The sequence below is a fragment of the Anarrhichthys ocellatus genome, unplaced genomic scaffold (assembly GCF_004355925.1).
Source record: "Anarrhichthys ocellatus isolate YVR2014 unplaced genomic scaffold, GSC_Weel_1.0 scaffold232, whole genome shotgun sequence".
Taxonomy (NCBI): domain Eukaryota; kingdom Metazoa; phylum Chordata; class Actinopteri; order Perciformes; family Anarhichadidae; genus Anarrhichthys; species Anarrhichthys ocellatus.
In genome coordinates, this window is record NW_022280262.1 from 82,275 (window position 1) to 107,031 (window position 24,757).

At 42.8% G+C, this 24,757-nt stretch overlaps 1 protein-coding gene across 1 annotated transcript; it reads left to right on the top strand.

Annotated features, from left to right (window-relative positions):
• The first annotated feature begins 2,706 nt into the window (after positions 1–2,706).
• On the top strand, positions 2,707–11,420 carry LOC116401003 (chloride transport protein 6-like). The gene is made up of 12 exons (XM_031879172.1): positions 2,707–2,953; positions 3,141–3,252; positions 3,816–3,945; positions 4,946–5,099; positions 5,595–5,751; positions 5,935–6,041; positions 7,165–7,351; positions 7,933–8,093; positions 8,688–8,844; positions 8,927–9,034; positions 9,162–9,287; positions 9,504–11,420. The coding sequence occupies exons 1-12, from the start codon at positions 2,760–2,762 to the stop codon at positions 9,582–9,584; spliced, it is 1,674 nt and encodes a 557-aa protein (XP_031735032.1). The 5' UTR covers positions 2,707–2,759; the 3' UTR covers positions 9,585–11,420.
• The last annotated feature ends 13,337 nt before the right edge of the window (positions 11,421–24,757 follow it).

Consider the following 24,757-nt stretch of genomic DNA (forward strand, 5'->3'; position numbering starts at 1 on the left):
ACACAAACACACAGACACAAACACACACCCAAACACACACACACCCAAACACACATAGACACAAACACACACCCAAACACACACCGAAACACACACAAACACAAACACACACCCAAACACACACAGACACAAACGCACGCACACACCCAAACACACACATACACACAAAAACATACACACAAACGCACACACACAAACATACACACACACATAGACACAAACACACTAAATCTTACACACTGTTCCTTAAAGGTATTGTAAAGCACACTTCATTCAAACTCAAAAACATGCAGCGATGTATGCAAGCGATCTGTTCAAAGTCATTGCTTAAAAACTGTCTGTCCGCTTAGCAGCAGCTGAGTGGTGCGACATTTAGCAGTGTGTGTACTAGTGGTTAGGGTTAGCTGTTAGCCAAACACGCTGCAGACTGTTACCTTTGCACAGTGGGGACAGAATAGCAGCCGGGGGGGGTTGGAGATGTCATCAGCTGTGTTATCACTAGCTGCCCCTACTGGTTAAGAGTCAGCAGAAAGTTAATGACAGTATAAAACCGCAACCATAAGAGGTCCATGAGCATGCAAACATAATGGGGCACCCAACACATTCTGCAGTTTGCTGCAGCAGAATGAGAGATTAAGTTGTGGATGGACATAGAGATGCACAGGTTAGCCATTGTTAGCAATATCAGTCGATAAAAACGCATTATGCCCGTATTTTGCTCATGCAAACCCAGTAGCAACATGTCCACTGATAGAAGTTGGACACTACTGTATGTATGACGGATTTAATGATACACAAGTAAGACAGAAGTGCTAATAAATAGCATATTACTACAGCTGTTCTACTGTCGATGTGTACTCCAAGAGCAGCCATCTTGGATTTTAAGGTCAGGGTTGGTGGGGTTCGTCCGTCTTTCCAAGTTGGATATCCGCCTTTAGGCAGCGTTCCAGTTGAAGTTTCCGACTGGGAACTCGGAAATTCTGACTTTCGCAGTTCAAATGGAACGCAGCCAATGATTCACTGCTGCTTTTGACACTGTCTCTGAGATCTTTTACTTTCTTGAAAAGCACTCTATAAATCGAATGTGTTACTTGATATAACATACAGTGGGTACAGATAGTATTCAGACCCCTTTAAATTTTTCACTCGTTTCATTGCAGCCATTTGCTAAAATCAAAAAAGTTCATTTTATTTCTCATTAATGTACACTCAGCACCCCATCTTGACAGAAAAAAACAGAAATGTAGAAATTTTTGCAAATTTATTAAAAAAGAGAAACTGAAATGTCACATGGTCATAAGTATTCAGACCCTTTGCTGTGACACTCATATTTAACTCGCATGCTGTCCATTTCTTCTGATCCTCCTTGAGATGGTTCTACTCCTTCATTGGAGTCCAGCTGTGTTTAATTAAACTGATTGGACTTGATTAGGAAAGGCACACACCTGTCTATATAAGACCTTACAGCTCACAGTGCATGTCAGAGCAAATGAGAATCATGAGGTCGAAGGAACTGCCCAAGGAGCTCAGAGACAGAATTGTGGCAAGGCACAGATCTGGCCAAGGTTACAAAAGAATTTCTGCAGCACTCAAGGTTCCTAAGAGCACAGTGGCCTCCATAATCCTTAAATGGAAGAAGTTTGGGACGACCAGAACTCTTCCTAGACCTGGCCGTCCAGCCAAACTGAGCAATCGTGGAAGAAGAGCCTTGGTGAGAGAGGTAAAGAAGAACCCAAAGATCACTGTGGCTGAGCTCCAGAGATGCAGTAGGGAGATGGGAGAAAGTTCCACAAAGTCAACTATCACTGCAGCCCTCCACCAGTCGGGGCTTTATGGCAGAGTGGCCCGACGGAAGCCTCTTCTCAGTGCAAGACATATGAAAGCCCGCATAGAGTTTGCCAAAAAACACATGAAGGACTCCCAGACTATGAGAAATAAGATTCTCTGGTCTGATGAGACCAAGATTGAACTTTTTGGCGTTAATTCTAAGCGGTATGTGTGGAGAAAACCAGGCACTGCTCATCACCAGCCCAATACAATCCCAACAGTGAAACATGGTGGTGGCAGCATCATGCTATGGGGGTGTTTTTCAGCTGCAGGGACAGGACGACTGGTTGCAATTGAAGGAAAGATGAATGCGGCCAAGTACAGAGATATCCTGGAAGAAAACCTCTTCCAGAGTGCTCTGGACCTCAGACTGGGCCAAAGTTTCACCTTCCAACAAGACAACGACCCTAAGCATACAGCTAAAATAACAAAGGAGTGGCTTCGGAACAACTCTGACCATTCTTGACTGGCCCAGCCAGAGCCCTGACCTAAACCCAATTGAGCATCTCTGGAGAGACCTGAAAATAGCTGTCCACCAACGTTCACCATCCAACCTGACGGAACTGGAGAGGATCTGCAAGGAAGAATGGCAGATGATCCCCAAATCCAGGTGTGAAAAACTTGTTGCATCATTCCCAAGAAGACTCATGGCTGTACTAGCTCAAAAGGGTGCTTCTACTCAATACTGAGCAAAGGGTCTGAATACTTATGACCATGTGATATTTCAGTTTTTCTTTTTTAATAAATTTGCAGAAATTTCTACATTTCTGTTTTTTTCTGTCAAGATGGGGTGCTTAGTGTATATTAATGAGAAATAAAATGAACTTTTTTGATTTTAGCAAATGGCTGCAATGAAACAAAGAGTGAAAAATTTAAAGGGGTCTGAATACTTTCCGTACCCACTGTATATTAATATTATAGTATCAATAGTAATGTATTGTTTTAACTCTGCTCTTCAGTGTTCAGATGGAGAGAGGAGCTGCCACCTGTGGACAGCAGTGGACCTGGCCTTCTTTGTCCTGATGGGGGTGGTGGGTGGCCTGCTGGGGGCGCTCTTTAACTGCATGAACAAGATCCTGGCCAAGTATCGCATAAAGCACATCCACCCCAAGGCCAAGTTTGTCAGGTGATTGCTACATGACCTGTTAACACAGGAAAACTGTTCATCTTCTTCCAGAACCTCACGCCTGTCAATCAAAGATAGTCACTGTCTTCAATATCAGCTGTGATTTTGAAAGCAAATATTTGGAAATGTAATGCTAATTTCCATTCAAGTGTGTAATTATGGAAGTTGATCTGATGCACTTTTCCAGAGTTCTCGAGAGTCTGCTGGTTGCCATGGTGACGACCGTGGTGATATTTGCAGCTTCCATACTGTTGGGCGAATGTCGTGACTTGTCCTCCCCCACAACCCATAACACCACGGTGAGTTTCCTTCATGGTCACAGTACTGAGCACCTGTTCTTAATCAATACCTCACTATTCAGTGCAGCTGTCTGTGTCATTCTGAAAAGCAGAAGCTTACTCAATCAAGGGCAAGGACTGATTTAAGTCTTCATGGGTTAACCCATCTATCCATTCTCTGTTGCATTCATTTAATCAATGACATCATGAGGAATTATTTTATATACTGATGGGCAGTACTGACAAACATGTGATGCTAGGTTATGTAGACTCTGCTGATTTCCCATCATATTTCCATACTGTAAGTCGAGAAGAAATGAAAAATGCCTTTTTAACCCTTCTAGATCACATCCTCTAACACCGCCCACCTTTTAGCGGTCTAGTTAAATGTGAAGGATTTGATTAAAATCCCTCTTTAAACTGTACTCCGCTCAACTATTCTGTGAAATACTCACAGTACAGAAGTTTCACTGTTTGACGGTAACATTTGTATGAAATGACATTCCATGTGGTATTAAAATTGATCTTAAAAAGTCTTCACAAGTGTTTAGCTTCTCATATTAAGTTGTGAGTTCTGTTTTCAGCTGTCTGGCGGAGAGGACATCAACTCAACCATTCGACAGTTCTTCTGCACCAACAAGACCTACAATGACATGGCCACGCTGTTTTTCAACCCACAGGAGGCTGCCATCCACCAGCTCTTCCACCAGGATGGTGAGATGAGCACACACACACACACACACACACACATTCAGAACAGCTCTTTGTTAGTTTAACAACCCCCTCCCTTGAATTTCCTGGCACATAAGACATTTTCATTACTGTATTTATTCTGTAGTTTTATTGGGTGGTGTTCTGCTGGGATTATTAGTATCATTGTTATTACTGTAAGACAACAGTATAATAAAGTCAAACACGTTATTGATCACACTCCCACATTGGACCTTTTACATTTTTGATATGCATATGCACACAGAGCTGCATGTACTGATACAGCCAAGCCCATTTCTGCAAATCAAAACGTGGCACAGTCAATGAGTGGGTAGGTGAAATTACAAAATCCGTTAAATATTGTGGTCAAAAAACGATTTAATAGTACCGAGTGAGTCCTATAATACTGAAATAAGAAACATTGAGAATAGAAGTTTGTCTTTGGAGTATTTATTCCCTGCGCAGAGAAGGCTCCATCCTCATACAGAGTACAGTGTAGTCTCAATGAGGACGAGCCAAGAGTGCAGTGTCCCTCTCACTTATAGGGCCCCTCAGCGCAGGGTGGGGGACCAGCATGTGTTCACATTATAACAACTGATCAGCAGTTTCCAGCTGCCCATTGACGCCTCCATTCATCCCCTTCCTCTTCTGAGCCGTGTCACACTAGACATCTGTCTTTTATTACCCTGGGAATCCTCCACCTTGAGGTGTTATCTATGAGAGTAAGAAGGTCAAACAATAGAAATAGTTAATGTCACAGTAGAGGAGAATTAGCAAAGTATACATTTTCCTCCACAATATACCAATTTAATGTTTTAGATAAATTATGAAAATTGAATATGAATCATATTCTATCTCTCCATGGTCTACTCTAGCTCTCTCTCCGAGTGTGGTAGAAAACTGCATAAGACCCAGAAATGCTCCCGGCTTCCTACCGATCACTTTAAGGTGGTCCATACACTGACTGTCGTAATGAAGACCTGCCTGCTGCTCTTCCCATCAGGTACCTTCAGCCCTGTGACTCTGTCAGTCTTCTTCCTGCTGTACTACCTGTTGGCCTGCTGGACCTACGGTGTGTCTGTACCTAGCGGTCTCTTCGTCCCCTCACTGCTCTGTGGGGCGGCTTTTGGACGTCTGGTTGCCAACATCCTCAAAGTGTAAGAACCATGTTTTACTCATGTTCTAATACCCAAAGTTTGGCTGTCCCCATATCCCAATGGCTATGAAATATCACAAATATCAAATGATCTCACAAATGACCCGTGTTATCAGTTAGAGACTAGCTGGTGAACTCAGTGGAGCATTTAGCAGACAAAGAGACAGATGTTCCCCTCAGGAGTTGGTGGAGACCAGAAACAGAGTTAAGAGAGATGATATGTGACTTGCATTCATCAGGTGACACTCCCAATGAATGAAATGAAAACCCCAAATGACTAAACAAAGACCCATGCTGGGTCAGGGGGCCAAGTAACCTCACCACATGGTGGAATCTGCTTTCTTTCACTTTCTCCACTGTCACAGGCTTTGAGCTTTGAACTGTGGGAGATAGCCTGTTGTTCAAGTCTTTACACTTCACCACACATAACCTCACTGTACATTCCCCCTCTGACTGGAGAGATACTGGTCCTTACTCTGTGTCTGTCCTCTGTTAGGAAACTGGGAATGGACATCTACTCGGGGACCTTTGCTCTCATTGGAGCTGCCGCCTTCCTCGGAGGCGTGGTCAGAATGACCATCAGTCTGACTGTCATCCTCATTGAATCCACCAATGAGATCACATACGGGCTGCCCATCATGATCACTCTGATGGTACTGTCATGTTATATAGTTCAGCATTTTCTACCATCAACCACCGTGCTGTTTTTAATTCAAACAACATGAAATGATTTCATGTTTGTCTCTGTTAGTCTTGAGTAGTGAAGATGTGTGTATGATGCAGTCATGTGCTTCCTATTGGGCTCATGTGGTAAGTGGTTTTGTGTTTATCGTCAGGTTGCCAAGTGGACTGGAGATTTCTTCAACAAGGGCATCTATGACATCCACATCCAGCTCAGAGGAGTGCCGCTGCTGGAGTGGGAGACTGAGGTTGAAATGGACAAGTAAGATTTGTAGTTTAACAAACTAGAAGACCAAGGGCTGAAGGCGTTTCCTTACCAGCAGGTGTCTGTTCAACCTGTCGTCTTTAATCAGAGTGATGTCGACGTCACTCCACAGTTACAGTTGAGTTTGTTACATTTCATACAACCAGCAGCAGGACTGTTGGGGTGTTGGAGTCCGACACACTGAAAAGGGTTTTCAATTAAACTGTCCTTCCTCACTATGAAGTCCCTCAGCTCCGCCCCTTCCTGCCAATCCTCTCCCTTTGTCTTCATCCAAAAGCAGCAGGTTACCGGGGACAACGACCGCACATCATCCTCTTTTTGCCAAGTTTACCAAACTAGCACATTTTAGTTACAATACAGGAATACATAAGGCTGTTATGATCAACATGATGTGAAAGTGGAATCATGTTTAGAAATTGTATAATGTGCACCCATAAGCATGGAGAATGTTACTTATTAGTGGATGATGGACAGCATGGATGTGGCATCAGGAAGGATGGAGGATTAAGGCAGCAGTTCCATTTCCAGTCTGTCTGGCTGCCGGATCTTCAGCCTGTCTAAAAAATGGAATCCAACTGTAACTCTGGGCAGGATGTGTAAGCTGCTGTATTCATATTGGAAGCTCTGGACAACAGTGAAGTACTCTTTCTGATCCTCTTAGCCTCGCTAGAGCTGCCATCAAGTGCTGAGTTGTCTTCTTTAAATTTGTAGGGGCGACTGTGGCTCAGTGGTAGAGCAGGTCGTCCTTCAATCACAGGATCGATGGTTCGATCCCCGGTTCCTCTAGTCCATGTCCATGTGTCCTTGGGAAAGACACTTAACCTACTGTACTGTGTGTATGAATGTTAGAGTCCTGATGGGCAGGTGGCACCTTGCATGGTAGCCCCTGCCATCAGTGTGTGAATGATGACATGTAGTGTTAAATTGCTTTCAGTGGTCGGAAGACTAGAAAAGGGTTATATAAGTCCAGTCCATTTAGCATTTAGTTCCCCACTTCTCCAGGTTTGACATTGGATATCAGCTCTCAGCAGCTTCAGGACAAGAGTTTCCTCTTTACAGACCCATACTGGGTGAATTCTAACAGTGCTTGTGTTTTTTTGTTTCCCCTCATCTGATCAAGGCTGAGAGCCAGTGATATCATGGAGACCAACTTGACCTATGTGTACCCCCACACCCGGGTCCAGTCTCTAGTCAGCATCCTGCGCACCACCGTCTACAACGCCTTCCCTGTGGTCACTGAAAACCGGCAGAACGAACGGGACTTCATGAAGGGCAACATCCTGGTCAGCAACAACATCCGCTTCAAGGTATGTCCTGTGCCATTTAACATTTTTAGCCATCAAAGCCCAGCTTCATCTCCAGAGGGAATCGGACAAACAGAGGAGAGATTGAGTGTCCCGCCCAAGGACATCTCAGCAGACCTTGTGGATGTGAAAGATCTTTCTAATGATGCTGCCACCCTAGCAACAGTGGTGTAACCAGTGGGTGGAGGTAGAGGTGTGTGATCAGAGACAATAAGATGTCTCTGTCCTCTCCTCAGATCAGCATGTCCTACACCAAGCAGCACTGCATTTCAATAACATTTGAATGAGTAACTAACGTCAATAAGGAACAGCACATTTTGAAACAATCCATTACATTTTCTAATGAAATCAATCAATGACAAAAACACTTTCTATTTGGCTAATACACCTTTTAAGTGAATTATGAAAACAGCCTTTTGCTATTGTCATAACTCCTAACATAAGTGAAGCACCAAAGGGACTTTAATGTGCTGATGTTAATTTAAGATTACGTTAGTGTTTGTGGCTGTTAGACTGGATCTGGATCTTGATGTCGAAACCCCTCTCGACATCAAGACAAAGTGTGCAAACTTATCCTCCTTTAGAAATCCAGTGTTGTGTCCCGTGCGGGGGAACAGTGGCGCCGCTGCCAGTCCATGAAGTCGTACCCATCCAGCGAGCTGAGGAACGTGTGTGACGAACAGAACGTGGTGGTAGAGCCAGCAGAGGAGGGAGAGGACCTGCTGCAGCAGATGTTAGAGAGGAGGTAGGCCACACACACACACACACTATATAGTTCTGTACACACTATTGTATTGCATCATCATCATCAATGTATCATCAAATGCGGAAGATTTCAAATGCTTAAATAAAACTAATTAAATCTACAAATGAAACATGATGCACATGATTACTTGCTTTTTATGTATGAATTCACTGAGTCATAATTAAATGAGAAGATATATTAAAAGGGCAATTATTCAGCCTTTTGTCTTTAACTGATTGAGTTGTTTTTCATATTGACATTATTTTCCATGCTCCAATCAAATCACAACACAGAGAACACAGTGAAGAGGTGTTCTAATGTAGTCCAGCAGAGAGCAGCAGAGACTCTAACAAACAATAAGGAATGCATGCATTGTATCTTGCTTTATTTCTTAGTCAGATTGTTTTTTACCAGCCATTTAAAATCTTCCATACTTCAACAAAAGTAGAATAATCTAAATATATTATGTGGTAATATAAAAAAATGATATTATAAAAGTGAATACTATATCAAGTTAAATATGGCCATCGTCTTGTGTCAGTAAGTCAGTAGTAGTGAGACTGTGACTCTTGTATTGTTGCTGTCCACATGCAGACATGCTCCATACCCCAACCTGTACCCAGATCAGTCTCCCAGTGAGGAGTGGACCATGGAGGAGCGCTTCAGACCACTCACCTTCCACGGCCTCATCCTACGCTCCCAGTTGGTCAACCTGCTCATCAGAGGGGTCTGCTACGCTGAAAACCAGTCGGTCTGTCTCTCTCGCTCTCACATACACACGCACGCACGCACGCACGAGTCTTTTTCGTGACAGATTGTCTCTATACATTCAGAGCGCCACTCAGCCCAGGTTGTCCTATGCAGAGATGACTGAAGATTACCCACGTTACCCTGACATCCATGACCTGGACCTGGCCCTGCTCAACCCCCGCATGATAGTGGTATGACCAGTCTGAATACCGAGTTCTTTTTAATGTGGTATAGAAACAAATTGAAAACGTTTTTTTGATATTTCAATAAAAATGGAAATATGAGTCAATAAAAAACAGATGTGTCCTGTGTTCCCAGGATGTCACCCCCTACATGAACCCATGTCCCTACACAGTGTCACCCAACACCCACACCTCCCAGGTGTTCAACCTGTTCAGGACCATGGGGCTGCGACACCTCCCAGTGGTTAACGCTGTTGGAGAAGTAAGTAGTCATCCCAAAGAGTTGTCCTATCTCCAAATGATGATGGTTCTAGTCCCTCCAGCGTCATTTTAAAGGCTGATACTAAGTGTTTTAAACTCAGTGTTTCCATCATGAGACAAAAGAAAGAAACTCCAATTAACAACGTTGTTATGTTTCAGTACAGCATACAGTGGCTAATGGTGCGTCTGCTTCGTTATTGTCTGTCATCTCTTTCAGATTGTTGGAATAATCACGAGACATAATTTAACACACGAGTTCCTTGTGGCCAAACTGCGGCAGCACAGCATCACTATTTGACCCGACTCTGGACAGTCTGCTGTTCCTCCAACCCAGACTGTTCAGCCTGGTCCTGGTCCTGAGTCTTTGTCTCTGTCCATTTGTAATAGCATGCACACATTCTCTGTGGTACAATAAGGAACACATTTATCCTGTAAGTTATATTTGACTCAAGTCTTACATAGTGTTGAGGAACCTGGCTTCAGTGGCAGGACTGGATTCATACACTAGGGACACGTTAATAGAACCAGATTGGTTTTGACTGTATAGAAAAGGTTTTACACGTCACAGATATCCCCAACGATGCATATGATAATTCATGAGCTGACAACACCAGATGATCTGATAGCATTGAAACATTAGCCACCTCAGCTGTTCTTTTGGTGACTAGTGTTATCGTCACTCAGTGGTACTCAAGCTCTTTTTACTGTCATGCTCCCCCTTCAGAAGCCAAAAAAAGTTCATGAACCCTCTACCCACACAACTCATTTAGTTTTTATCAATCGTTAATTATTCTAAAAGATTTCTTTTCCCTTTTTAAAGACCAGGTGAGCTGGGTAGCCCTGCTGGCAGCAGCACATTGTAGTTTGTTGATCGTCTCTACAGGAGCTTCTCATCCACACAGAACTGGAAAGATGTATTACGTGAAGTGTTAAGCTCATTGACAACTGTTTCTGCTGGTTGGAGACACAAAAGACAAATGTTCTTTGCAGGCGGAGCTTGTAATAACAAAGTCATAGCCCAACATAGCTAGCCTTCTGACTACATGTTAGGTTGAATTCCATTGAACTTGAGACATTGACTGAAAGCTCCAGCAGCTTGTTGATCGTGTTACTCACCGTTTGAAGGAAACATCACTTGCAAAGGATTCCTCGCTACCCTCATGACACAATCTTTCTTTTGACCTTTTGGTCATGCTTTAGTCGTTATCACTGTAGCACTTTTACGTTTGACTGTTGTCTGTACATTTGTATTCACTGTGTAAGAAAGTGGAATAAGTGCACTAAAGCAGGTCCCCTCACGGCCTGTGACTGAACTAGACCTCTGGGAAGAGTTTGCTCAGTATCACGTGTAGCCACTCTAACCACCGTAAATACATTAGCATTGTTTTGCACTCATGACATGTAGTAATATTTTCACTGATCAGTTCAGTGACCTCAGCAGACAGACAGTCTTGGTTTTGTGATGCAACACATTCCCCATTCTAATAAAACCATTGTGTCGAATATATGACACGTTAGTTCTGGTCCATTGTCCTGGGTCATCGGTTCATTACCCTCAAATGTGACTGGGAGCAAAGGCAAGTAAGAAGAAGTGGAATTGTGCACTTATTTATTACCACTTGTTTATTAGCGACCACAATGGCACATGTATGTACATCAAACATTCCTTATTTGTTTCTTGTCTGCTTTGTTTTATTTAAGAGATTATTTTTTTGTACAATTTAATGTTTATGATTTGCTGCCCGTGCTGTGAATTGCATTTGTAAATGGACCAATGCTGTCCTGGATAATATTGTTTATAGTCGAGGCATTGCTGACTTGTTGTTTTAAAATGAGTCTCTCTATGTTGTGCATACTACATATGGCATGGCAGGTGGTGAGCAGAACATGAGATTAGGAGAAACGGTGGACGGTACACTTCCTACTGTGAAGCCAGACCCGAGGGACTGTTTGCCAAATACTTTGTTTCATATGACTTATGTGGAGATATTAGACAGCGCCCTGTGCTTGTTTTAGATGTAGAACTGGCACATGGCAAAAACAAAGCTGCAGCCATGGAACAAAAAGCAGAGACACCTCTGTCTTGTGCCTTTTTAGTGTTCAAATAAAGCTTCTGTTTTGTCAAATTTAAAAAGTGTGGTGTCTTGTTTTTTTATTCAAACAAGTTCTGGATAAGGCTGCACATACTAAAGCCACGTAGGGTTTGATAATGCAGTGTGTCCACTAGAGCTGAAAGGATTACATGACTATGTGAATTGTGATCGACAGAACAATAATCAATTTTTTTGTCAGTGAATTAACTGATAAATCAAGAAAATAATCAGCAGATGAATCAATGACAAATATAGCTAGTTGCAGCATTCTCTGCAACTAGCAGAGTTCACACTATCGCACTGGAAAAGGGACAAACTAAAGTACATTACATCGTGTACTGTTGATTGACATTATTCTCCCACAATGCAAATGAACGAAAAACGGTTGAAAATAGAAGTCTTTGTAAGTCAGAAATAAGTAGTAAAGACATTTAGTGTAGTTTCATTGACATGCAACGTGTCACATATTGTATACTTTAAGTATGTAAGTATGCTGTCAGTGTTGCCCACTTAGTGACATTCCTGCTAGATTTAGCGACTTTTGGAGCTAGTGCTGCTAACTACTTTCATTAGAAAAGAGTTGGCAACACTGAGCTGGGTCTTTCGGTTGGAAAATGTTTAGAATCTAGTGTAGTCTTGCTCATTTTTCAAAATTACCAACTCTAGCTTTAATGAACTGTATTTTTCCTCAAAGTTTGATATTTAAAATATTGACTGAGTTCTGTGGACCCAGACAATGATGTATGACAGCCCTGTGAATCTCGTTATAGCAGGGACGGGTGCCTAAGTGGCCATTGAGACCAACAGATGCCCCTAACAGCTCAGGTGCAGCTCAGCATTAACCAGTTCCGACACAACTAATGCAGAGGTGTAAAGAAAAATAATGAGGCCTGAATGTTTCAGTAACAGGGAATAAGCTAACTGTACAGTTGGTAAATGTGTTAACTTGGTTTTCTTTACAGTGAACATTACAGCACTAACATGGATGTGGACCCTCAGCCTCTAGACTGCTGGCAGTGTGGGACAGTGATACATGCTGGCAGAAAGACACAGGATGTTGAGAATTCCAGTGTGGAGATTATGCTCCTGGGGCACAAACACAAGTGGCTTATTTACCCTATTCCAATTCTCTGTGCATGAAAAGAACAGCTAAATGTGACATTTGTTATTGATTATGTGTAATATATCTCACAAAGGCAGCAGATGTTTGTGTCTTCATACAGGATGGCAAGAAAGTGCATTCCTGATGTCAAAATGTACGCCTGTCACTATAAATTGAACTTGTTTTTAACCAAAGGATTCATCTCCTCAGCAGCAGTGAGCATATCAGAAACACACATTTATGTCACTGCTGTAATTGACACTAAACACTGAAACATCACGATGAGAGATGATGATATTTACAAGAGGCTCTCATCATGTCACCGGGCTGATTGAATGCCTTGCTGTCATTTACCTCTATTTAATCCAGCCAGTAACAAAGCTCCACCTTTAACCTGTGGGCTAATTGAACCATGGCCTGTTCTGCATCATGGCTGAGTAGATGTGTGCAGAGGTGAAAAGCTGGTCTCTGTACCATTATACTGGATTACCAAGATAAGAGTAGAAACATTTGTGTGTAATTATAGACAAGCTGTTAGCGGTGATGACAAATAACTAAGCAAGCTACTGTAAGAGAAAACATCTGAAGCCAGTAATATTATTTCCATGTGATTACACACAGAGCTGGTGGTCCTTACGTCAGGGTCTGATGGACTGAACTGCAGGAGTTCAGATTGGTACGGCACCTCACAGAATCTCACCTATTTGCTTCATCATCTCCTTTCCAGTTTCATTTCACTGCAGCGTAACTAACCCTCCTGAGTCTCTCAAACCTGCATCTCATCTTCAGCTCCTTCAGTCCTGTCTCCTTCAGAATGTCCAATTCAAAAGTAGAACAGCAGTTCTCAAAATTAGGAAATGCCTGAAGTGAGTCTACATTTCAATAAATAGATAAATTGTTTTTTTATTTATAAAATGTCATTTTTCAAAGGACTACTTTTATCCATTTCAGGGGACTTTTATTTCATAATGCCACATTTATTCCCTTGTTCTTTTTATTTCCATCTGTTCCATATTCTAATGAAAGGGGCGTGGTTATCTCACAGAGTCAGACCAAGGCAACAGCACAAGAATAGGATGTTAGTCTCCAGAGCTGTCTTTGCTCTCCTCCTGATGAAGTAGTCTCCCAGCAACAGGGAGTGAGGACTGCGTGGTGCGCTAGCTAGGTCATTCTTCTTTCATTTGGGGTCTGATGAACAGTAACTTCATTCAATTCAGGGCTCCGTATTATCGCAAACCCTAACACCGGCTTCTTCAGAGTCCTCCAAATGAGGAGTGGCCAACGTGGCACCGTGCCTCTTGAAATTCAACCACTGCAACCAGATTGCATTGCTGCTAACATAGGCTGTGTTCAAAATTGCATTCAAACACACGATTCCTAATTGTGTGTATTGCGGTTTCACACTAGATTTTGTGTTCGCGAAAAATGCCCACATGTATACTGCATTAGCAAAATTTCTGAGTATGAGATGTGAGCTTAGTTCACATACTCAACTGCCCCACAATGCATCGTTTCTGGGTGCATTGAGACCAGATGTCTTGCAAACCAGCCCTGCTTTAGCTTCTGTCAGTATGAACAGTCTGCTGGTAGAATCATACTTAATGCTTCATTTAGCAGGCAGTATACAGTACATACTGCTGGAGTCTGCTGTATGTAATATGCTGTCTGTTAGTATGTCATTCCGAACACAGTTATGTTATATTTGAAAAAGACAGATGTGGCATTAGGAAATAAAAGTCCATTTAAATAAATGTGTCCCCTCAAATAAAAGTAGTCATTTGAAAACATCCTTTAGAGATAAAAACTCATTTATTTACCGACTCATTTATACAATTATATTTATTTATGTATTTGTTACCTCATTTATTTATTTCAGGATTTAAATATATTTATTCATATGGCCATATGAATAAATATATAAAATGGCATTCCATACAAAACATCTCATCAGCCACATAATGCTGATGACCTGCTCCACTTTTAGTGTCTCCTTTTGTTTTAATATGCAGTTAAGAATACAGTTCATAGATTAATGCTTGATTGTTCAGTTACCTGATAGATTGGCTTTGAAACTTAGGGTTAGTTAGATCCAAGCTAAAGATTATAGCATATATTAAATGATTGTAGATCTCTGACATGAATCCATGGTGAGAAACAGAGCTTGTAGCAGTTTAACAGCTAAATGGTGAGTAATCGTAATGATATATGGCCATAACAGTAAAGTAGTTCTGTGATTGATGGGTAAAACGATCACATAATGTATTCAATTATTTATTTCTAACTAAAGTGTAGGTGCTGGACAATTGTTTTGATTGACTTTTTTGGAAATAAAAGTTCTTCCTTACTTTTATAAATGTAAGGAGCGTACAATCACTCAGCATGATGAATGCTGAAGTGTTAGCAAGAGCCAACCCAGTCTATTGCAATGTAAAAGTAACCACGCCATTAATACATGGTCAGAGCGACTGACGCAGTTTAATGAGTGAGATAGTCCAAACAGAGTGGATGAGAGGGAGCGGGGGAGGCATGGATGGCTCAAGCAAGCACAGGACTTCGTCCAGGAGACTACTGTTGGTAAAGTCAGTTACAATAGCTCCTCCTCCAGGCCTACTGTTTTCTATTCAGATCATGATAACAACCGTTGGTCATATAGCTCCAGGTTTCCAGCAAATTAGAAAAAATACTGATGACATCGGGGAAAAAAAAGTACCCTCAGCAATCGCTAAAGTAGCGCGCAAAACACTACACTCTGATTGAAACCATTGGAAAAAGCCGCCCAAGCTGCTAAAAAGAACTCTGTCTGATCAGGAATACAAACCTTATTCCTTTGAAAACTGAAGTTTAATTTAAAAAGACACTACATGTAATGAGTGGAAACGGACAGGTCGCTGACACGTCCTAAAACTGGCGCTATAGAGAGGAACCAAGAGCGTCATAGTTTGAAGCTTAGGGCAACTGACTAAGTGTCAGTATTTGACAAGTTGGGAGTGACGTGTTGATGCAGCAGCAACCCTCCACGCTTTGATGGTGATCATCTCTGCTGCAGGATAGAGGCTCAGCTGCTACTCGTACAACACATCCAAATCTCTAAACAGTCGGTGGTCGAGTTGCATTCTGGGTAATGTAGGCGCCATGTTTTTTAAGGAAGAATCCACACTTTTGCATTTATTTTGATCCTTTATTCAAAATTGTATATCGTGAGTCTGACAATATTAAAGGAAAGGTGAAATAATAAATCAGCTCAGTCTCTTTTGACTTGGTTAGCAACGGTTGCTGTAAATAATTCTTGATGTTGCACACTGTTAGAAAAGTTCACTCGAGCCGTAGTAAAAGTCATTAATCACAGGACATTTATTCTTGCAAGAAGGAGCCAGAGTTGATTCACATACAGAATATGCATCAAGACTGCTCGAAGATGTGTCTCTGAGCCTCTGGTATATATACTGAGCAAACAACAGTGTACTGGCACAGGGTAATATACTGTACGTCACAAAGGATAACACACTCCAATTGCCTTCATACAGCGTAGTCTACGTATCTGGACGCTTTAACGATTTGTTCTAGTACAAAGGTCACCTTTATCGAAATCAGGAAGTCATGGTTGCAAATCAGCTCTGCGTAACTAAGTGTTCTTCTTAGCAGGCAGCTGATACCTGATAGACAAAACTGCTGCTGAAGACGCCTGATGTCCCAGAAAGTTCACACAAGGACACTTACAGAGGACATGGGCTTTTGTTAAATGTATAACACTCCTTAATCATTTAAACGCATACTAATTAGTCATTTTGATTTTTTCCCAACACACACCTAGCTAAGCACCATGCCACTGGGCATTACTCAGGCAGCAACTCCGGGGTCTGAGAAGTGAAGCCAATGCTGACGTGCCTTAAACCTCCATTTTCTGCAATGTCCAACAGGGGGCAACTTCTCTGGTTTCATAAAGATAAAAATTCATATAGACGTCTATGAGAAAAGGCCCCTACTTCTCACATATTACCTCAGTAAACATTGTAAACATGAGTTTATGGTCTCAATCTCTAGTTTCAAGTCTTCTTCAATACAGCATGATGTTCATTTAGTAGATGATGGTCCATTTAGAGTCAAACAGACCATAAAGCAGGGGATGCTTTAGGGCGGGGCTACCTTTTGTTTGACAGGCCGCTAACACTGTGTTGTCCGGTCTGGGAACTGTCCGTGTTTTTGTCCTTCAACTTTAACCATTTAACGGGTTGTTTTTATTTCATGAAAGTTAATTGTAATGTTGTTGTCGACTAAAAATGTCTTATTCAGTGTTTGGTTGTACTTAGCTCCACCCTCTCGTGTCACTTCTGGTTGCAAAAAAGCAGAATGGCGATGGCCAAAATGCCGAACTCCAGGCTTCAAAATGGCAGGCCACAAACTCATGGTGACGACGTGCACGTCTTATGAACAGTGATGGGTGCAAACAATTGATGCTCAGGACAAACAGTTTAAACACTGAGAACTGCACTTAGTGAACCAACGGACACTGTGATGTTCTCACTTCTCAGCAGCATCATATGTGTGAACAAAAATCATCTAATAATGATTCTTGAGTTAAATATTTTACACACCCTGGTTTACCTAATCACTATAGTTCATTTTACTATAATCCCGATTAACAGAGTTGTTTCTGTTCAGCCTGATACCCAACTGCTTCTTCCTTCTTTCCTTCCTATATTTATTATCTTTCTCCCTTGTCCCCCCCCTTCCTCCCCCTGTCCACTCATGTCAGCCACACTCACTTGTCCTGAGGTGTGGAAGGCAGCTGAGATCATTAGGGGAAATTACTCTTGTGTTGCATACCAGCTCTGATAATAAAACTGTCACAAGGGGGGACAGCGTGATGACTTGCTGAGGGAGAACATGCTTTCTGTCTGAATCGCGCTCTGCCCTTCTCAAATGCTTTACTTCCTCCTCAGTTCTTTGTTTTTTTGGCTATATAATAATTCTGATGATGCTAAATAAGAAAATGATAATGTAATGTTAATGTTAAACCATGTTTGGATGTCTGGCTTTCTGAACTATATTACAGTAGTTGTAACTTGGTTAATTTGTCAACAAATGTGAGGCCTAAAGGCAGACACATTCAGAGAACGGGTCAATTCATCATTTCTATATTCTAGGAAAATAGGCTGTTGTGATGGCAGCCATCTAGCCTGGTTTTGCTAATTCATAATAGAGTCAGTATTACAATCAGTCTTCCAGTGTTGCTCACTGGCTGTTGAATGCAGGCCTACTGTAGAATCCACTGTTGGTTTGGGAAGCTCACCTTAGTATATTTATGACCGTCGCTCTTCCTGCGACACCATTGGGACCGTTAGGTCCTCTGATCAGCATCAATTAAAGAACAGGTTCATATTTTTCACAGCTACTCCTAACTATATGCCCACTGACAAGGAAGAGATCATTTCCTATATGGGCTTCCAATGTAGATGATGGTGGAGAAAATACAGTCCTCTGTGTAAAAAAAGATTTAGGCAAAGCTACCATGATGCATCAGTGTATTGATTTAGCCAAATCAAGCGGGCATCTTCCAAAGGTACTGCCTTTTTAGTATGAATTTGACCCTTTTGTGTTACTATTCCTTCTCTGCAGAGAAACTCAAATGAATAATTTTATACTAAAAAAAAAAGATACTAACTTGTTTAACAAGATAACTTACATTTTATTATTAGGACTTTAAAAGTAGAATGTGTATTTGGTTACATTAAAGTGTCTTTATATAGGGACCTCTTAATTGCCATGTGGACAAAGGGAACAATTATAGGGCAACACATAATAACTACACGCTATGAAGCATTAATTAAGTATGAGTAAACACTTAATTTATTATTTGTAAGCATTGTTCCTACGTTAACACTCATTATGCAATTCATAATAGTTATAAATGTTTTATTCTTGATTAATAAGAAAACACAATCACGAAACACATAATAGACGAGATTGTTAATCAACAATAAAACATTTAAAACTGTTATGAATTGCATACTAATGAGTGTTAATGTTGAAACAATGCTTTACAAATGATGAATTAAGTGTTTACTCATACTTAACTAATGCTTCGTAGCGTGTAGTTATTATAAAGTGTTACCAATTATAGTGACCAGAAAATGACATGAGTATTGTTGAAAGACAGACTTGGAATATGTCAACCTATCCTAGCATAATTAAGATAAATGGTAAATTAACTTGCATTTATTTGGAGCCTTTCTAGTCTTCCAACCACTCAAAGCGTTTTACTACATGCCAGAAATGCTCACAAGTCTTGTAAGTCAAGTCTTCCAAGTCAAGTCTCAAGTCTGCAATATAAAAAAAACATTCCTCTAGCCTCTCAAACCCAACAAGCCTTCCACTGGACTCTATGTGTAATGCTCTCCTCCAATCACAAGGACGTATTCGGCAACTGAAAATAGCGTAGCAAATAAGGATGTGCTTACCCGCATTCAAGGATCCAAGGGTCATTTATTGTCATTATAAAACACAGGGATGCACAATGAAATTCAGTTGTAGTCCATTTGCAACACAAACACATGACAAACTAAACAAAACAAAAACAGTAGTACATTTTTTGAATTTGCGTCATAAGGAATGAAAACAGCAGCAACAAAAACATATATATGGCCAACATAAAGAAAAAATTGTCCATCAACTTTGACTGTTTGAGAACCAAGCATCATGATGTAAACACAGAGTCCACCTCCTCTTGTCCCACCGGAGTCCTGCCCTCTGTCCTGCTGTCCGTCCATCAAGTGCAGCTTGATCTGGGATAAACAATGGATCCGGGTCTCTGTGAAGATGTGGGCTCAACAGTCACCAACCTCCCGCTGCTTTCATCCATCTTATTTTCCTGCAACCGAACATCAGACAGCCAGCAGCATGCTGGGTAGTGGAGTAGCCTGAGGTCCTTGATGGGTTAGTTAAGCTTCCATCTCGGCTCTCATTCGACGAGAGCCACAGGCACCACAGGGCTTCCTTTGCTGCAGCCCTGCTGTCCCTGAAACTATGGTCCAGTCCCAATGTCCCCCCTAAAGCCTCGAACCCTGAACCCTCAAGGACTTACTGACATCACCTGATAAGTGGGTGAGTGTGAGAGACTGTGAGGACTTGAAATGGTGTAAATAGGAATGGGACAGCACTTTGCTGCAGCATGTCACGTTACCATGATGACAATTGTGTGTATTTATTTTATACTTTGTACTCCCTGATTTGAATGTCTTCAGGCTCTTTCCTCACAAGATGAGAGGTAACTTAAAATAACCCATCCATCCATCCATTTTCCACCGCTTATCCGGGGTCGGGTCGCGGTGGCAGCAGGTCAAGCAGGCCGACCCAGACTTCCCTCTCACCGGCAACATGTTCCAGCTCATTCTGGGGGATCCCGAGGCGTTCCCAGGCCAGCTGGGAGATGTAATCTGTTCTGGGTCTTCCCCGGGGTCTCTTCCCAGTTGGACGTGCCTGGAAAACCTCCAGTGGGAGGCGTCCAGGAGGCATCCTAATTAGATGCCTGAACCACCTCAGCTGACTCCTTTCGACGCGAAGGAGTAGCGGCTCTACTCCAAGCTCCCTCCTGATGACCGAGCTCCTTACCCTATCTCTAAGGCTGAGCCCGGCCACCCTACGGAGGAAACTCATTTCGGCCGCTTGTAGCCGCGACCTTGTCCTTTCGGTCACGACCCAGAGTTCGTGACCATAGGTGAGGGTAGGAACGTAGACCGAGTGGTAAATTGAGAGCTTTGCCTTCCGGCTCAGCTCCCTCTTCACCAAGACGGTCCGGTGCAGCGCCTGCTTTACTGCTGCAGCCACACCGTTCCGTCTGTCGATCTCCCGCTCCATCTTACCTCACTCGTGAACAAGACCCCAAGATACTTGAACTCCTTCGCTTGAGGTAGGCACTCCGTCCCCACCTGGAGGGAGCAATCCACCGGTTTCCGGCAGAGAACCATGGCCTCAGATTTGGAGGTGCTAACTCTCATCCCCGCCGCTTCACACTCGGCTGCAAACCGCCCCAGTGAATGCTGGAGGTCACGATCCGAGGAGGCTAACAGGACCACATCATCTGCAAATAGCAGAGAGGCGATCCCGAGACCCCCGAGACTGACGTTCTCCGCCGCCAGGCTGCGCCTAGATATCCTGTCCATGAAAATCATGAACACGACCAGTGACAAAGGGCAGCCCTGGCGGAGGCCAACACCCACCGGGAACGTGTCTGACTTATTGCCGAGAATGTGGACACAGCTCCTACTGCAGTCGTACAGATTAAAATAATCTATTTACTTAATTTTTGTCAAAACAGCTTCAATGACAAAATCAAATATTTGATGAATAAATAAATAAATAAATATCCTCTGATCTCTCTTTTTTTAATCCTTAATGTTTCTGAGTAAATTTAATGACAGGCTGAGCACGTCCTCTTTGTTTACCTTTTGTTTTTAGGTCTCCATGCGTCCACTGGTTAATGTCACATTGCAATGATTTGTGGGTAATTCCCTCAGGGAAAGTCTGCATCTAATGCTGACTTACGGAAAGGGTTCATAAAGGGCTCAAAATATCTGCTATGCTAGAGAGCCTCAAACACTTGATGATTTGACAGTGGGACATCCCTAAACCCTCACGGACTTCGCGGGAGCACGCCTCAAAGTCCGTGAATCCGTAAGGGGGGGCGATTGGGCCTATAAAACTCTGTCACCTCCAGCTCTGTGCCATCCCACCGATTCGATTCACATGATAGGAGGTGCGTACAACGTTGTTGCTTTTAAAAGAACCTAGTCTTAACTTTGCTGGACGAACAATGTTTTCGGGTCCTGAAAAAGAGAAGCGGACAACTTGCTTCCAGAAGGAAGAAAATGCATTCTTCAGAGAAAGGTAAGGACATATTCTCTTTCCAATCAAGTTGACATTTGCCGGTTGTAAGGAAAAAGAATCCCCTTAACTTCCGAGGAGTCCCGAGTTTAACCAAGAAACTCGAAGAACCACATCGACTGTACGAAGTCATCTCAGAGTAAGAGGCTTGTGTCTGGGCAGAGAGAGTGCGTTTATTACCTCGTTTGTTTTGTTCCAACTTTACTGTATTGTTGACGTGTTCTTGTGGGCCGCGGAGTTCGTGCAGAGTTCGTGCTGTGAAGAAACTACTGTTGTGTTCCATACTGCTGTAATAGTGTTGTGTTAGATCATCACCACGCGTGAAGTTGGTAATTGTTACGTTATCATTTAAAACACCAGAATCGCAGCTGGCCAAATCCTTGTTTGCCAGTCGGGTTTCTGTGTGATATAGTAACAGTTTCTGTATTTTACTGCAGCGGTGAGGATCTGCCTTGTTTTGAGTGTTTTCCTTTTTTTTCCTCTCTTCTTTTACTAACCCACGCACTCAGACATACTGATTTAGCTACCCATCTTAAACGCACGTGCGTGTAAACGCGGTCTCCATCATAGTCTCGCGCCATTTTGTAGTCTTGCGTGGTCACGTACGAGATTACATCCGCCATTGTCTCGGTAGTTTCTTGATTTCGCTGTGCCTATGGTGTATGAATGGGTATGAATGTTATTTCTGATGGGCAGCTGGCACTTTGCATGTTGGCCCCTGTCAGTGTGTGAATGGGTGCGAATGGGTGAATGACGACACGTAGTGTTAAAGAGCTTTGAGTGGTCGGAAGACTAGAAAAGCACTGTACAAGTACAGTCCATTTACCAGTGGCGGGCCGTGCATGTTATACCTGGGCCTTCACTGCTGTCCTGCAGCTGAAATACCACCTGATAACCACATTGTGCCGCAACAGCTGTTATTCATTTTTAAGGCTGTAACTATGTACATCTTCGTATTAAGCCGTTCGGTACGAGTCGTCTGAATAATGCTAGAGCATTTAGAAAATGCCCAAGCCTAAATTCAGGAAAATATAATGTTCTCAGCTGGTCTGGCTGTGGGATCCACAGTCATTCCATAATGACAAGCTGCGACCCAAAGAGATTAACATAGGATTTTACTTTCACAACATGAGTGTTGATCGTACTGCTCTGCAATGTCTTTCCTCGGCTCAGGTTCCTCTATCATGGTGCATCTCACTCAGTCAGAATGCATTTTGATTGGCTGAGCTGCATCACGTGATGTGATTCACTACCCATCAGCCTCTGCTGGCTGTTAAGTTTCGTTTCACGATAGTCACGTGCTCACCCACTGACCAATCACAGCACACTCTGTACCTTGCGGGACAGCTACACACGGACACTGGCGGCATGTAATGCTGACGTCATTATAGGCCGGCGCGCAGGCTCTGATAGTCAAAGAATATGCCCAACATGTCAAACTAAAGATCTGATTGGTTGAAGACTATGACAATCAACAATATCGTCCCCATTTACTTTAATCTGCACTGGCTGCAGGTGAGACTCTGCAGGCCTCGGGCCTCTGTTCTTACCTAGAGACACAGAGGTGAAATCTGATTGGATAAAAGCTCTACTTAAAACAAGCTGCACTGGAAGCAGAGCAACTGAGGAAGACAGTAGCTGTGCAATGAGAAAATAAGATAATGGGAAAATATTTATATAAATTATAATACATGTAATGTATTTAAGAAAAATTATTAAATAGATTTTTTTTTTTTTTTTTTAAATATATATAGCTTTGTGATTCTGTTTAGGCCAGCCCTGACGGCCCGCCACTGTCATTTACCATAATTATAATTTGGGGGAGTGGCTTTTGAGAGAGGCTGGGAGGGTCGGGCTGTCAGTGTTACAAACTTTGCAACATTTGTGCTTGATTTAGCAACTTTTGGAGCTAGCTACTTTCATTGGAAAAGAGTTGGAAACACTGAGCTGGGTTTTTCGGTTGGATAATTTTTAGAATCTAGTGTAGTCTTGCTCGTTTTTCAAAATGACCAACCCTAGCTTTAAACTGGTAGCCCGGTTAGGCCCCCAGCAAGCTGGCTACTCACCTGACAAATGTGGATGTGTGCTGAAAAACACAAACCAATGAACCAGACCACATTGCTATAACCACCAGGGAAAACAAAAAAAAACAAAAAAAACTTTAACGCACTAGAGGACCATGCATTCGCTTCGGATAGTTCACACCTACTCACTCGTGTCTACACACACACACACACACACACACTGGCTGCAGTACCAAACTCTCCAGACTAACGCAGCAACAACACCATAAATTACATCAACTTTCCTATCCAAAATGCATACCCCAAACACAGGGTGTGCTGGACGTAACCACTACCATGGCCTCAAACAAATCAAATTTGAATGCAAGAGCCCCCCCTTGTTACAAAGCGGGCCGAATGGCCATGACAAATGAGGGAGATGCACACAACCAAGCCAATTAATATATTGTTCGTTAATTTAAAGTCAACACAAGAGGAAAGCTTAAACTAACAGTGGCATGTAAAGTTTTCAGCAGTTTAAGTGAGTGCATGAGTGGGAACAGTGTATACGAAATGTTGAAACAAAAACTAAACGTCTTACCAAAACTCAAATGGGTGTTTCAGGGAGGAGAGAGAACCAGCAACTGAGCTTAAAGAGGTTTTTTAAGAGCTAGCACTGGCACACAGGGCCCATGTGTTGCAATTGTTGCTGATGAGCCCAGGTGTTGCCACTTTACTGATGACCCTCTACCACACGCACTTTCAATACCTGCAAGGAGAGCAGCCACACAAACCAAGTAACGGGCGGACAGGATGGAGAGGGTGTCACTGGGCAGCAGTAAATTGTCATTCTGTTTGGGCCGAATTCAACGAGACGCCATGCTAAGCCGGCGAGGTGGAGAGGGGACATTTCTGCGCTGTTGGTCTGCTCCAAGCAGGACCCTTCTGCTGACACGGAGCCCTATATGTGCTCAGCTGAATCCGTTCATCTTGGCAGCGCAGGGGTGATGTTGGGGAGTCTCGACGGAGGCGCCCGAAGAAGTGGAGGCAACGTTGCGTTGTTACGCTTTGCCTCAGCTATGCCTCAGCACTGAGGTTGAGCAAGCGAAAGGTGACGGCTGAGCTGGGATTTCTCCTCTTCCAGACGTTTAAAGCACTGAGTGATAGATGAAATCAATCCAAAGAGCTCATCTGTGATGAAGGGGCCTCCCAGGAGATCATCATGGTTCTTCTTTGGCAGTGCTGTGGGTCCCAGCCACACATAGGGAGAGCCCAACGTGGCTAGAGACATCACACGGGCCAATGGCTGTCACTACTCCCTGAATCAGATAATTGATTTGGCCAATGTTGCGGTCGAGAATGTCAGTCTGAGACAGCGGGCTGGGTAGTTGCC

Excerpts from the sequence above, each read along its gene's own strand:
- LOC116401003 (XM_031879172.1), top strand. The coding sequence starts at position 2,760 with ATGTATTGTTTTAACTCTGCTCTTCAGTGTTCAGATGGAGAGAGGAGC. Across the intron at positions 9,035-9,161 it reads TCAACCCCCGCATGATAGTG|GATGTCACCCCCTACATGAA; the intron begins GTATGACCAGTC and ends CTGTGTTCCCAG. Across the intron at positions 9,288-9,503 it reads TGGTTAACGCTGTTGGAGAA|ATTGTTGGAATAATCACGAG; the intron begins GTAAGTAGTCAT and ends CATCTCTTTCAG.